Here is a 15395-nt window from a genome sequence, read left to right on the forward strand (position 1 = left end):
ACAGTCTAACTAGCCATTATTGCTGAGCAAACTCACTTAGAAACTAGCCACTGCCCAGTGATAAGCTAAAGGATGAAAACCAATTGCATGAGACCTGAGTTCAGCTAAAACTGAAATCATTCGGATGGATATTCAAAACATTTTGAAGGCTGGCATCATTGGTGCCACTGCCTTTTTCTAAAGTGCCATACCAACAATCAGTCAATTCAGTTTCTAATTTGAGAGTTCATCTGGCCTACCTGCTGACAATCAGCTCCTTTATAGCAGTGAATAATACATTATAACATTTCATATAACATATAACAGGAAAACCTGTACCACCACCAGGTGATTAGGCTTCAGCCAGCCTCGTTTCTGTCACTCCTCTAGGAGACTGCAACAATATGGTACACCTAGTCATCAACCCTTAAGAAACTCCAAAAATACATCCCAGTACTTCAGGGAACTCCACCACATCACCTCAGCAGCATCGACTACCATAAGCAAGTCAAAGCAGCCTTCTGCTCCTGGCACTGGCTTCCCATGGCAATACCAAGTAAATTAATTTGACTCCCCTTCTTATCAGTGGCCTGAGATACAGATCCTTTAAAAATCTGCCTAGAACTCTGTGATGAGATTTGGCTGACAGCTTTTCTTTTTAGGTAGAACTGAGCTTTCTATAATGAGGTGCAGTTATTTGCCCAAGAGATTGAGCTTTCTTGCAGGAAGGACTTAACTTTGTGGGATTAACTGCTGTACAGACTACGTGTCATCTAAAACCTTCACCTGATTTTTGATGCATGCAGAAGGCAAGCTTTCGAGACTCTGCTGTCCCTCAATTGTCCCACAGTCAATTTTAGGGAGTATTGACAAAAGCTGTAGCAGTGGAGGAGAAGGAGAGCTGGTCTATAGTGGGACCAGTTGATGTTGGTCAATGGAAGTAGCTAGTCAGCAGGCAGTCAAGGCAAACAGGCTCCAGACATCAGAATTTCTTAAGTCAGTTCCTTCAAACTCTGCCAACAGCATAGGAAAAGATATTGTGGAAGCAGGAAACAAATCTGCCTTTCCTCCAAAAAAGGCCAAAGAAGAGGGAACTCTCCAAAAATGTGAGACATAAACCTTTATAAAAGACTATGTTCCCTCAACTGCAGCTATGGCATCCAGCCTTACTGCTTGCCCTCTTATAACCTTGCTTGTCCCTTCTTGAAAAGGATTTTTTTATTCCATATTAAAACACTGTACACTGGCAAGAATAAGGCTGAACCTGTTTGTATACTACATGCATTCCTGGATATCACATTTCAAAAAAGTTCCGCTACAGCTCTAAAACCTACAGGAAAAGGTCACATGAATGATGAGAGGAATGCAGTGACTTTCATGCTAGATAAGACATAATAGGGGTAGGACCTTGCATTTTGGAAGAAAAGCAATAGGTATTGAAGTGATAGAGGTCTATAAAATTGTGAATAGCATGGAGGCAAATAGGGAACAATCATACTCTGTTTCTCATCAGAAAGACTATAAAGAATTAACCAGCATCAAATGAAATTATAATATTTTATATTCTAAAATATACACTAGATAACATGTATCTAGTATAGCATTTAAACTATGTAACATTGTTTCACTACATAACAGAGGTCAAAAGTATATGTAACTGGTACAGGAACAGGTCCATTGATTATGGACCATTGATTAATGGACCATTATCATTAAAATGATGACTCGAATGCAACCTTTTGCACTGGAAGTTTCTAAATCTTTGATTTTTCATAAACTGGGAAGTTATGTTGGGGTAAAGATTGTTAAGGAAACGTCCCTATTCTTCAGTAGGTATCCCTAAACAACTATTTCCAACACTGGAAGAGTGGGCAAGATTGACCAATTTGTGTATGATCATCCTGTTGTCCCAACCATTACTGTGGCACGGGGGCCACCTCTGGTACTGGAATTACAATAGAGGCAGGAGGGTTGGGCTGAATGTCAGGGTGGGGGTCTTGGCTGGGACCACAGGTTTGCTCTTGGACTTAGCCAGGTCCTGAGAAGCAGTGGGCATGATGGTGACTACAGGTTGTTGGAAAGGCTGAAGGGGCTTGGTGTCACTGTGTATGGCTCATACACTTGAGATGAACCTGAAGGAGGGTTATGCGTGAGAGCAATACGAATACATCTAAGCATGTTGCTGCGAGAGCTTGAGTTAAAATGATCTTTCAGTTCATAAAGACTGGGTTGGGAAACAAGAATATATAGATTATATCATCTCAACACTGATGATCCTGACAGACAGTTAAAATGTATCTTGCACTTGAAGAGGATGCTAAAACCTGAAGCATCCTCCTGAAAGGAAAGCATTCTCCTGAAGCAGAAAAAAAAAAAAAAAGGCAAAAAAATGAGTGAGGGAATGGGGAAGGTAATTTTTGGTGAGAGAGAAGCTCAACCTGGTTGGTTTACCAAGAAGAGGACTAAGATGATTTGATGATAGTGCACATCATTAGGAGCAGTCAATATACTGGACACCACAGAAGTTCTCATACAAAGAACTTTTTAAGGGAAAGTCAGAAATCTGTGAGTGTGAACACAACTCAGTTTAGAAAAAAAGAACACATTTTTAATCATGAGGGTGAGTGCAGCCACTGGAACAACGTGCTAAGCCTTCAGCTCATCAGGTTTTCATTCCAGCCAGTGTTTCCATCCAAAAGGCATGCTCAATCCAAATACAATACACTGCTCCTGCCCCTGCCAAATCCATCCTTGAGTGTCATATCAGTTTTATCCCCAAACTCTCAGGAGTTTTGGGAGCAGCTGAAACTGGCTGGGTACCACAGTACTGCCCCGACTGGTCCTGTCTCCTCTGGCACCTGTATATTCCTGGCAGTCCGCCTCTCCGCAACCCTTCCCATGCCTAGTGGACACCCCGTGTTTGCAGTCTGCTGCCAACGTGACTGCTTCTGTCGCCAAATAAGCAACTCCTTCACAGGCCGCTGCTCTGCGGCAGCTGCCACCCCCCAACAAACATCCGCACCCACTTGCTTTTCTCCTAACCCTTTCGGGGACACCGAGGCGGAACGCACCTCCTGGGACGGGACATTTCCGACAACCTCCTGTCGAGAGAGCGGGTTTCTCCGCGGCCGCCCCAGCCCTCGGCGCCATCCCCCGGGGGACCGGTGCCCGGGTCGGCGGCCGGCGCCGGGACCCCGCGCGCGTCCGTGCCGCGGGGCTGGGCCCGCAGGGCGCTGTGGGGCGGGCGCGTCTCCCGTGGAAATGGGGGAGCCTCCGGCTCCGCCCCTACGCGTGTCCGTGGGCTGGGGCCAGGCGAGGGAGCAGCCCTAGCCGCCGCCGCCCCGCCCCGCCATGCCGCAGCCGTAGGCAGCCCGCGGCCGCTCCCAGCTGGCGGCCTCCGCGGCCTCCGCAGCCTCTTGGCGGCGGCGGGCCCGGCCCTGGCCCTACCCCGCCCTGCCTGATGGGCAGCCTGCTAAGCGGGGTCAGCTTCAAGGAGCCCACCACGGTGGAGGACTGCGACTCCACCTGGGAGACCGACTCGGAGCCCGAGGCGGCGGCGGAGCCCAGTGGGGAACCGCGGCGGCCGGAGGGGGTGTGCACCGCCGCGGGAGGCGGGGAAGAGCCGGCCCAGCCGCCCGCCACAGACTGCCGGCCCCAGGAGCCCCCGCCGCCCCCGTCCCCGCCGCCGCTGGAGAAAGGAGAGCGGGCAGAGGCGGACGCCAGCATCGTCGAGCAGGTACCGCCAGCACCGGCCGCGACCCCGCCTCGCCCTTCCCGGCGGGCCCGGAGGCCGCACTGCCGGCGGGCCGGGGGAGGCCGGGCGTGGGGCGGCGCTTTGCGCCGGTGTCTCCGCTCTGCGGGGCCGGGCCGGGCCGGGCGCTCCTGCCGCTGCCTCGCTGCGCTCCCCGGAGCCCAGCCGAGCCCCCCGGGCCGGAGCAGCCCCCTTACCTGCCGCCCTCCCCGCTCTGCGGGCCGCAGCAGGGGGGCCGAGCGAACGCCGGCGGCCTGAAGGACCGTGGCGGGGGGACCTTCCCGTGGCGCAGGGCGCGGGCTGTGGTAGCCGGCCCTGCCGCTGAGGTAGAAGCAAGGCGGTTTCTCTTCCCGCCCGCCCCCTCCCCCCATCGCTACTGTAACTTACTCCCGGTAGGAAACCGAGGCCTTGGAGTCGTTGTCAATCCCGCTGCTGCTGTTTCTTGAGGAGGTTCTGCTTTAACTTAAACCTGGCCGTGAACTTGGCCTCTTAATTAAGTGGGTTAAAAAAAAAATCGAAGTATTGGGTCATGCGTGGCAAGGGGTTTGTGACTCCTTGGCGGGTCCGAGGTAAGGAATTTTCAGAGCAAGTTTCTGTCTTTTAAGAAGCTTTGAAAATGCCGACACTGAAGTAAGAAAGGGTTGCTCTGCCAGGAATTTTGCTGGAGTTAGAGTTGAATGCAGGCTGGGCCGGATAGGTCTTTTTGGTTTTTTTGGTACCCTGTTAGATGTATTACGTTTACATTTGTTTCAAAAACTGCAAAATTAAGCATAAGCATTTTTCCCTTTTCTGCAATGGTGATACTGATGCCTGATAACTGAGTGTCAAGGGGTGTTGCTTATTCAAGTAACCATCTTTTGCCTGTAGGTGTGGTCACAGAATTATCTAGGCTGGAAGAGACCCTCGGGATCATCGAGTCCAGCCATCCACCCTACTCTAAAGTACTCTCCTACACCATATCCCCCAGCACCACATCTAAACGGTTCTTAAACACAGCCAGGGATGGGGACTCAACCACCTCCCTGGGCAGCCTATTCCAATGCCCGACCACTCTCTCTGTGAAGAATTGTTTCCTTTTCCTAATGTCCAGTCTAAACCTACCCTGGCGCAACTTGAACCCATTACCCCTTGTCGTATCATCTGTAACTTGGGAGAAGAGACCGACCCCCACCTCTCTACACCCTCCTTTCAGGGAGTTGTAGAGAGCGATAAGGTCTCCCCTCAGTCTCCTCTTCCCCAGACTGAACACCCCCAGCTCCCTCAGCCTCTCCTCATAAGACAAAACTGGTCTTGCAGAAGGAACCACAGAATCATAGAATGGTTAGATTTGGAAGGGACAAATTAAAACAGATACTTGTTTGTCATTAATACGCCATTGGTAAGCAAGAGGCTGGGCAATAATAAAGGCAAATGTCCAGTGTGGTCACAGGGAACTTACTTTTTAGGCTTGATTTTAACCTATTGCATGTATTTTAAGGAGTGGAATGAATTCTTTTTTTTTCCCTTTTGGCCTTGGTTTAGTGTAGAGACTTATGAGATTGAAGAATACAAAAATCTTTGCTGCAGTTATAAAGAAAATGCAAAGAAAATAAAGTTGTTGGTAACAAGTTGAAGTCTCTGTATGCTAAAGCTTTATTTTCTGTTTGTTTTTTAGTTTGTTTTTCTTTAAATGCATGTAGCTTTTTCCAGTATACTCTGAAGTCAATAGGATTATGCCCATTGACCTTGATGGGCTCTGCTTGTTTCAGGTCACAGCTCCCAAATAGCAGGGGGCCGGTACAAATTCTTGTACATGTATATTTTCTCTAAGCAGGTCTTTGTTTTCAGGTTTAGTGGTTCTTCTTACTAGGCTTTAAATTTAATTTCTGAGAAACAGATAATATATAATGGTTCAAGGTGTCAGAACTGCAATTTAGCTTGTCCGTGACTGCTCGTTTTCTTCCCCAGGATGCAATCATAGCAATTAGGTCAATTTACACATGACAAATAGTCCTTGCAAGTAGTATGATTTCCTGTTCAAAATGAGTAGCGTCTTCTGCATTTTCATGTTTGATTACTTCTTTCATCTTGTGCTAGCACTTGCTAAGTTACTTTCAAGTCTTGCATTTGGAAATGACAATCAGCCTGTTGATTTAAATCAAATTCAATTTCATTGGAAGGACATTTCATAGTCTTGCTTTTGTGTTTTATTTTATTTTATTTTTTAATTTAGGTTTAAAATGTGTGGTTTTAAGTATTCAGCAGGGAGATTTTCATTATTTGACCAAATAGTAGGCAAATACATACACTTCTGTACATCTGCGTTCCTGAAATCCATAATGAAAAATAATTATTTTAATATTGCACAAATTCATTATTTAGTGTGTTTGTATATGGTTATTATCTACTTTCTAACTGTTTCAGAGTGGTGATGGAACTGAGCTGACAGCCAAGCCAAAGAGAAGCTTCTACGCAGCAAGAGATTTATACAAGTACCGACACCAGTATCCAGTAAGAATATTTTATGGTTTGAAATTGCCTTTTTAGTAGAAAATAGCACACAACCCAAACATTCCTAAATCTTTATGATCCCTAATAAACATGAGAAGTGAAAAGAATCAAAAAGCTGATGCAGAGGCCCAACATACACCAGTGGGACAAGACTGAAACTAGTGCAGTATCATTTAATCCCACGTGTACATGTAAACACATTAGGTGTTGTCATGGTTTAACCCCAGCCAGCAGTTGCTCCCTCACTCCTTCTTTTCCCCCACCAAGAAGAGGAAGAAGAGAAGGGCAAAGGAAAAAAAAAAAAAAACAAACCTGCAAACCTGTGGGTTGAGATAAAGACAGTATAATGGAACAGTAATGGAAAAGGGAAGTAAAACCAATAACAATAACGGTAAAAGAACATACAAGATGCACATCACTCTCACCACCTGGTGAATTGGTTGCCCAACTTGACCTGAGCAGTGATTGCGGATCCCCGCTCCCCAGCCCACCCCCATTTATATATGGCCATGATGTCTACGGGGTGGAATATTCCATTGCTCTGTCTAGGCTCCTTCTCAGTTTCTATGGTAAGCTGAAACAACTCCTTAAATAATATAAACACTGAAACACAACAAGCACTAGAAAGAAAATTAACTGTCTCCCAGCTGAAACCAGGACAGCTGGGAACAGCAGTAGGAGCCCAGAAGATGGCTTGTGCCTTGGAACATCAAAGATGGTGGAGGAGAGTTTGGACTTCCTGTTATTTGCATGTTGGAAGCTCCTTGAGACCAGAGTCAAGGTATTGTTGTGCTTGCTGCTCTAACTTCTGCCTCGGTAGGAGAAGGTAACAGCCAGAAGGAACTTGCAGATCCTTAAACTGAATCTTTAAGTGCATGAGTAATTCTAAGTGATTTCCAGTTTTCATGAAACTCAGAAATTTTTTTGTCCTTAAATTATTCAGAGACCACAGTATCACTTTCTGGATATTCTTGATAGGTGTTTCTAGGCTGATAATGTCCTATTTGCTTTCTTTCAGCAGAACTTTAAAGATCTTCGATATCAAAATGACTTGTGCAATCTCCGCTTTTACAAAAATAAAATCCCTTTTAAACCTGATGGTGAGTAATCTGTGGCAATAATAAAGATAACAAAAGAATGCTTGCTAATAATAGTAACAAAGTGAAACTGTAGTGATAATTGTGGTGCTAACAAATTAAAGGTGTTTAGTTATCTGCTGTATGACTTGAACCTCCCATGTTGGAGTAATGTTGATAACATGGGAGCAGGTTTTGCTTAAACCAGAGTTTGCTTTTGCTCTAGGGAGGTAATGCTTTTCTCATGCATTTTCAGCATGATGTAATACAGGGTGTTGTTTGTACCACTGTTTTACAGTAGTGGCTCTGCCTCTTATCAAAGAAAGATAAAGTTGCTCCGCTGTGCTGCACAAACTCTTGCTGCTTGTATAAGAGCAGCAAGGATATGGGTGTTATCCCTAGCACTGTGTAAGGGAAAACAAATGCGTTGTAACTACTTCATGTGTGATTATTATACTAATAATAAAATATTTTCTCGAAGTGTCTAATGGTCTAGTAGAGGAGCAGGAACCTCATATGAAAGGTTCTGCACAAACACAGGATGAGCTAAAAGAGGACAAACCCTGCTGTAAAGAGTTTGCAAATGAAGTATGGGAGATGAGAGGGTTGCAGACAGGTGGTGAAGCAGGAGGCAATAAACTAGTCTTAGAATGGTAGACAGGAGTCTCAGCACATGAGAGCTTAGCCGTTGGCACAAAAAAATTTTCAGGCCAAAAATAAGCTTTTTAGAGTATTAAAAGAATGATGAGGAGGAACTTTGAAGGTATTTGCAGAAAGATCCTCTCAGCATGAAAGCAGCTTGGGAGGAAATACCAAAGTGCACGTGGTAGTGCAGTAGAAGCGGGAGTGGAGGCTGCCATTGAGGCAGGATCAGTCTCATAGCAACAAATGGGTTCTGATAAGGTAGGAAGGGACAGGTCACAGAAGGCTTTGGAAGCAAAGGTGTATAGCTTTTGTCTGATGTTACAGAAAAGGGCTTCACAAGGGAAGAATGCAAAGCAAAAAAAAAAAAGGCAATATACAAAAAAGCTGCAGTCTAGAAACATGATCTTACCAACAGCATTCAGGGTAGATGTAAGCATGACAAGAGGGCACTTCTCAAGGTCAGGAAATATGATGTTGAGATGCAAAATGTCAAAGTTCTGGTAGGAAGCTGGATGGGAAGACATGTTATATAGAAGGATGTAAAGATGTACATATAGGACATTTGAAGATCAGCTGTTTATAGGCAAGACAGTGATAATATGCTTAGCAAGTGAGAAAACAAGTCAGGTTCTGTGAAAGAAAGATAAGACCTTTGTTTTAATCATCTTGAACTCAATATCCACAGGCAGATGCTGAAGACTGTGTTTTAGCTTGACTGGAAGAAGAGTTATATCAGTGAATTACCGGTACAGAGGTAGCAAATTTAGGAGATGTTACACAGAACAGGTACCTGAGGACCACCTGAACCTAAAATAGAGCCAGAAAAGGTTGGGGGGAGGAGGGGGAAGGGAAGGATCCTTTAAAGTGTAAAATGAAGGAGCAATTCAAGAGGATTGATCACAAGAAGAGACAGTCATGAAAGCCAGAGGAGGGCTTCCCCCCTAAAATTTGTAAAGAATAAAATTTCTCTTAATGTTTTAGGAGAAAACCACAGTTGCTAGTGTCAATGGTAGCTGATAGGCCATGGAGGCGGAAGTGTTGATATGGCTATGAGCCATAGTTATGTAGAAGTTTTTATTGAGAATGGGAAAGAGCAGCACCACCTTGACCTAAGTCTGGGGATCTGAGAGGGTGTTCAGAAGGAGTCAAAGCTACCATGTTAGGTAGCTACTGAGGAATGTTACTAAAATAAGACATTTCTAGTGCAATACTAGTTCTGAAGTTTAATTTCATAACCTACAGATTTAGCTTGTGGTTCTGAGTTGGAAGTAGCCTGATTATCAAGTTTTCCAATACTTGAAATTTAGGTTGGATACAGTGTGGTGATGGCGGGAGGTCTTCCTTGCAAGGTCCTCTTCCAGCCTTGCCTGCACTGGAAGCCTCATGTTCTTAGCAGCTCCTTTGACTGGCCGCTTTTTCCATTTCTTGAAGAAAAGTACCAAATGAGTTCTTCTTTGTCATTGAGACCCAAGTGGAAATTTTCACCAGAGGGACAAAGAGAGATCTTAAATGTATCGTAGGAGACTTATCTGTGTGGGGCCTTGGACTTACTAGGCCATTCCTGTGCTATTTGACTTTGGGAGAGGCTGTGCGGCAGTGGTAAAACTGTTGTTGGTTTCGGAGTAGAAACGGACTAACATTGAGCGTTCATTCATGGAAATAGATGATTTTGGAACAATTAACATCCTTTTACGTACTTTGTGTATTTGTGCAGTGCCTGGAAAAGTGCCCTGGCCCATGACTGAATTTCATGAGCATGGTCTCAGTATGAAGAATGATTAATTTCCTTTTACATGTACTTTGTCCCCTGTACTTTATTGCTGTATCTTTCCAAGAGAAACTGACTGAACTCCACAACTTTTGAGATCACTAAAAGCTGAAATTCTTACTTGTTGAGCATGACCTGAGAGAACCCAAGGTCAAACTCATAACAATGGCAGCAAGACTCTTGGCCACAGCTAATTGTGAAAGATTTCCCAATTGTAATGTTATTTGTAGCTGGAGAGATTCCTGGAATAGGACAATTCTTAGAGTTGAGGCTTTCTTCTACGAAGATTATATATATTTATTTCTATATATATATATATGTATGTGCAATGTTTTGTCATCTTAAAGCTAGGACAGGTGACTCACCATGCGATATTTTATGTGAGAGGTTTGCTAATTACCAGTCAGTGTGATAAAGGGATTTAGGAGAACTTTTGGCGAAGTATATTTTACAGAGGTTATTGTCACATACCCTCTGCTGGTAACTAACTCAGTATAAGCCAGTTGGTTTTGTTTACATTGAAATCCAATAAATCTCTTACTTTTAATTAAGTTTTAGTAAGTAAATTAATTTTAAAATGAATGTATTTATGGCTGTAATAGACCTTATTTCACATAGTATGTGCTAGAGAATTAAAGCATGTATTCTATCATTATGTTAACTTTGCATGTACTTTATGTAGGTGAATGCTGGTTTTGATGGCTACTTAACAGTTTTCAAATTATTTTTATGCAGGAGTTTATATTGAAGAAGTCCTAAATAAATGGAAAGGAGACTATGAAAAACTGGAACATAACCACACTTATATACAGTGGTTGGTCACTTATTACCTATTTCTGTTTCAAAACATGATTTTGATTAAGTGTTCTTATTCTCTGCGCCATAATGCCCTTTTTCTTTTAACAGGCTTTTCCCACTGAGGGAACAAGGTCTGAACTTCTATGCTAAGGAATTAACTACATATGAAATTGAGGTAATACAGATTGAGCTCAATACAAATCATCACATTAGATTTGATACATAACTGCTTTTTGTTATGTAGAGTTGTTTTATACAATGCAGAAATACTTGCTTTAGTGCCATTTAGAATTTTGGATATATTCTTTGTTTATTAGGAATTCAAGAAAACAAAAGAGGCAATCAGAAGGTTCCTTTTGGCATACAAAATGATGTTGGAGTTTTTTGGAATAAAACTAATTGATAAAACTGGAAATGTAGCACGAGCTGCTAACTGGCAAGAAAGATTTCAACATTTGAATGAGTAAGTAATGGCATGCACTCTACTTTCTGGAATTGCCATAGAATCTCTTTAGCCTTTTGTTTTCTAGAGAAAGGGAAGATATATTTTCCAAAGATTGCCAGGAAAAAGAGAAAACGAAATAGTCAATGCCTGCTTTGTTTCTGTATGCGTACGTTCTTCCTTCCCCTTTTTTTTGATTCTGCTTCTCGCCCATTACCAGTCTTAACTGACATCATTGAATTCCCTGAAAATCAAACTTCAGATAGTGCTGAAGAAGATCTCAGTTCCAGATGAGTTTGTCGTGCTAGTGAGCACATTTTCATCTGATCCCAAAGCCCTGCTTCTCAGTTGAAAAGAAAGTCGCTTATCTTTGTATATGCATTTTTTCTTGAGAAAAATCAAATTCTCCACACCTGTATGGAAGCTAAACAACAAGATTTCACTCCCTTCTCAAAACATGAAATATTATTTATTTAATACTTGTTAATTGCAATGCTTAAGTGGAGAAATGTAGACATGCATTAAGTCAAACTTTAGCCCAGCTTTCTGCAAAATAGCATGTGTTGCTTTTTCATCGGCATTGTGTAGAGCATAGGTTTGCACTGAATTTGGTCCCATGTGGATCAATTGTGTCAAAATCTCTTTTCAAATCTTGCAATTGCTTTTGTAATACCTCTGACCTTAGAGCTGAAGATTGTTTTCTTGCAGTGTTTTGTTCTCCCATCCAAATAAAAGTTTGTAGGTATAATTGCTGATGGATAATTATGGGTGAATAATGGGAATCATTTGTTATTAACTTTACTTAAATATTATATGAGCCAATATAGGTGTGGACTCAGACTCAGGCAACTGATAAAACAGGGTTTCAGGAAGCCAAGATGTTACTCACTGATCGTTTTTATGCTGTAATTCCTATATTCTCACCAGTGAGGAGCTACATAGTTTTAAGTTGGGAATTGGAGCTCTTTTTATGTAATTTAGCCTTCTAAAATTTAGGCATTTACTGTTTACTGAAGTATAGTTTATGAGGGAAAGAGCTCTTCACAAGGACTTCCAGAAGACAGTTCATTCTGTTTATCTTTTACACTTCTTACGACTTGCTCTGCAGAGGTGCCCGTTTTTCTCCCAGCACCAACTGCATCAGAAGTGGAGGCAGCTAGTCTACACTGGAGACCCAGCTTTATTTAAAAAAAAAAGTAAAGTGCAATGAATCCTGTTCTGTAGTTAGTTGTATTAGTGCAATACACTACAAGCCCCCATATTTTATAAAGTGACTAAGTTTTCTCCTCAGAATACATACAACAGAAGAAATGAAAATCAGTACACGCTTTGATTTTTTTTTTTTTTTTCAGCCTGTTGCCTCAGTGCATTTTACAGACACTAATTTTCACTCACAACATCCTAGCAATGGGGGTGCTAACAAGCTTCAGCAGCTGTGAGAAATTAAAGTACAGGAAGCCTGAAGTACAAACTAGGAGTGATAAAAAAGAATGAGGAGTTGCAGTTCCAGTTCTGTATCTGTAAGGTGGTGGGTTTTTTCTGATTCAATGGAATTTTTTCACCTTTTTCTTCCAAAGGTCTCAACACAACTACTTGAGAATCACTCGAATTCTGAAAAGTCTTGGTGAGCTTGGATATGAGAGTTTCAAATCTCCCCTAGTAAAATTTATTCTCCATGAAGCTCTTGTGGAAGATACCATTCCCAACATTAAGCAAAGTGCTCTAGAATATTTTGTGTATACTATTAGAGACCGAAGAGAAAGGAGGAAACTCCTGAGATTTGCCCAGCAACATTATATGCCCTCAGAGCATTTCATCTGGGGACCTCCACGAAAACAGAAGTCAGAGGGAAGCAAAACAAATAAAAAGCCAGCATCTCCAATTTCTTTTCACAATAGTTATATTTCTAAGCATAAGAAACCAAAAGAGCCTAAGAATACAGTGGCAAGCGGAAGCTCAGCTGGTAAAACAACTGAAGAAAGAAAGGTAGAACTCACAAAAAATGGGGAAGAAAATGACCAGGATGAACAAGAAATGAACTGTGATGCTGTTAGGCAGAACAGTGAAAAGAATGGTGATACTGATACCAGTCAACTTTCAAAATCAGAACAACTTTACAATACTTCAGACAGAAAGGACGCTTCTCATTCCAAAAAGGATGAGGAAAATCTGAACACTGACTGTGGAAATCACTCAGGCACTATAGAGAAGGATTTATGTGACACTGAGAATTCTTCAAATAACACGTCAGCGGATCTACAAGATAACCTCGAGAAGGATACGCTTCCAGGGGGGACCACCACAAAAAACCAGGATGAGCTCAAATCATGAGTCTGACGTTAATAATCATTAAGTTTCATATTGATGAAGCAAATTATTCATTGCTCCTTCATTTTGGGTGAAGTTTCCATCTACTGTTCATGAGGCTGTGCTTGTTGTGAATGCATCAGATTAGGCTTCTGTTAGGTTAATTAATTTTATTTTTCTCAACCTCAGTTTATCAGCAGTCAACCAGGTGTGGCTTTTTAAAAGAATCATGTATATTCAAATTAAAGAAATTAATTATCTTTTCCAGATTGCATAAAAAGCTTATCTATTTTTTTGCCATTAAATTAATCCAGTATTTTTTTCTTTAAAAAAAAAAAAAAGTGTAACTTACTAAATGCCTTGGAACATCAGAATTCTTAGGTTTCTTTTAATATGCTTTGAGTATTGATTTGCTTTTATGAAATGACTAGAAATTGTTTTCAAGAGCACAGGTTTTTTCCCTAGTGGATATTTATTTTTAGAAACCATGTTCATATTTAATGGCAGTATTTGCACAGCTTCTTTTACCTTTTGGGTACAAGGGAAGTTGCACTTTAGACTTTTAGTCCCTGTAAAGTTCTCTCTTCTCTTGACTTAGTTGTTACTACTGAAAATTTGCAGGGAGGGATCTCTGATCACTCGGATTTGGTCTCAGTGTGAAAGCTTTCTGTTTATCAGCTGTACTACAACAATTTCCCCAGCTGGGTTCAGCACCCAGAAAGCCTCTGGATGGCTGAAAAGCAGTGTCTTTACCACAAAGCACTGCTTAATCATCAAAGCCATCAGAGGAAATGTCACAAGGCATGTCCAGATGGATCTTACCTGAACTTGAGTGTTTTGTGGCCTGTTATGGGTAAGGTCTGCGCAATGCTGAATACCCTGTTGCTGGTCTGGAAGAGGAAGGCAGTCCTGATGCTTCCTTCCATCTGTCTGTTTCCTTTCTTTGCTGTCTTTCACAGCTTAATGTTATTTTGATAATTGGCTGAAACCTGAGCAGGCCTGGCTGGAGCCCAGCAGGTAGAAATTTCCCAAATAAGATCTTTCCCAACTTTCTTCACTGAAGGACTGTCTGCTTTCCCAGAGTAGCCTCTTCTGCCTTCATGCCATTCAGTCAAACAAGATTGTACCCAGCAAGTTAATTGTGTAGAATACGAATTAAAAAATAATGCAGGTAGAACTCACACTTTCTACAGTCCTAAAACAATCTAAAATTCCTGTATGTATTTTCTATTTTAAAGTGTATATATTATCCATCGCCTTTAACATATTTTCTATGAAACATGAGGCAAGTGGCTGACTACAGTTTGAGTGTCAGAGTGCTTCAGGAGTTCGTTCAAGTCTTATAACTCAAAATGAGAAAGTCTTCAGGGGTTGCAGAGCATAGACAAAATGTCTTGTATTTTTCTGTTTCACTAATTCCCATTCTGGCAGCGCATCATCCATTGCTTTCCCCAGTAGCTCTGTTTCTTGGGATCAAATAGAGTGACAGTTAGAGCTTGGTACTCATGGAAAAAGATTAGGCTCTTTCCATCCTAAAGATGCAGGGGAAAAAGGAAGATGTATCCTTCCTTCTGTGTTGACTTCAAAGGAAAGGAAAGTATATATGTGTGAGTTTTTTTAAGGCTAACCCAGATTGTTCAAGCAGGCATTGAGTCTGTCTGAGCAGAAATGCCCTAGAGAATTCCTCCTGCAGCCACCACTTCTTTAACACTGGAAAGATGCTAAGAAGCCTTTCACAATGCCCTGGACTTCAACTAGGATCCGCTTGTCCTTGTTTGCCTCTGACCTTCAGAGCAGAAGGGGACAGGAAATGCTAAGATGAAGTTGGTCCATGTAGGCAAGGACTCTGACCCTACGTGAATGCACAGGGAGGACAACTTTATGTGCTGCCTATGACTTTTGAAATCTTGAGTGCCTAACTGTGCCAACTTAATAGTGCTGTTTTTACGTAGTTATTTCTTGAATGACATAGGGAAGATTTATACCCTGTGTATGAGGAACATATATTTCCTATAAGGAATATATAAAAAACATATATATTTCCTGTAAGGTAGGAAATTATACAGAGCCTTCAATTTATGGACTTTAGTATTAAGGCTAAACACTTAAAAAAAAAAAAAAAAAAAAAAAAAAAAAAAA

The 15395-nt window shown here is 42.1% G+C and overlaps 1 protein-coding gene across 2 annotated transcripts; it reads left to right on the plus strand.

Annotated features, from left to right (window-relative positions):
- Window positions 1-3351: 3351 nt before the first annotated feature.
- Window positions 3352-15395, plus strand: OGFRL1 (opioid growth factor receptor-like 1). 2 transcript variants are annotated; one of them, XM_014937029.1, is made up of 7 exons: window positions 3352-3715; window positions 6134-6220; window positions 7239-7320; window positions 10445-10523; window positions 10616-10682; window positions 10825-10970; window positions 12527-15395. In XM_014937029.1, exons 1-7 carry the CDS (start codon window positions 3440-3442, stop codon window positions 13278-13280), a joined length of 1491 nt encoding a protein of 496 aa, XP_014792515.1. In that variant the 5' UTR covers window positions 3352-3439; the 3' UTR covers window positions 13281-15395. The 2 variants fall into 2 exon arrangements, with proteins under 2 accessions (XP_014792515.1, XP_014792522.1); XM_014937036.1 differs by having other exon boundaries at window positions 7242-7320.

Source organism: Calidris pugnax, unplaced genomic scaffold (genome assembly GCF_001431845.1).
Source record: "Calidris pugnax isolate Ruff unplaced genomic scaffold, ASM143184v1 scaffold12, whole genome shotgun sequence".
NCBI classification, from domain to species: domain Eukaryota; kingdom Metazoa; phylum Chordata; class Aves; order Charadriiformes; family Scolopacidae; genus Calidris; species Calidris pugnax.

Excerpts from the sequence above, each read along its gene's own strand:
- OGFRL1 (XM_014937029.1), top strand. The coding sequence starts at position 3,440 with ATGGGCAGCCTGCTAAGCGGGGTCAGCTTCAAGGAGCCCACCACGGTG. Across the intron at positions 7,321-10,444 it reads AATCCCTTTTAAACCTGATG|GAGTTTATATTGAAGAAGTC; the intron begins GTGAGTAATCTG and ends ATTTTTATGCAG. Across the intron at positions 10,971-12,526 it reads AGATTTCAACATTTGAATGA|GTCTCAACACAACTACTTGA; the intron begins GTAAGTAATGGC and ends TTTCTTCCAAAG.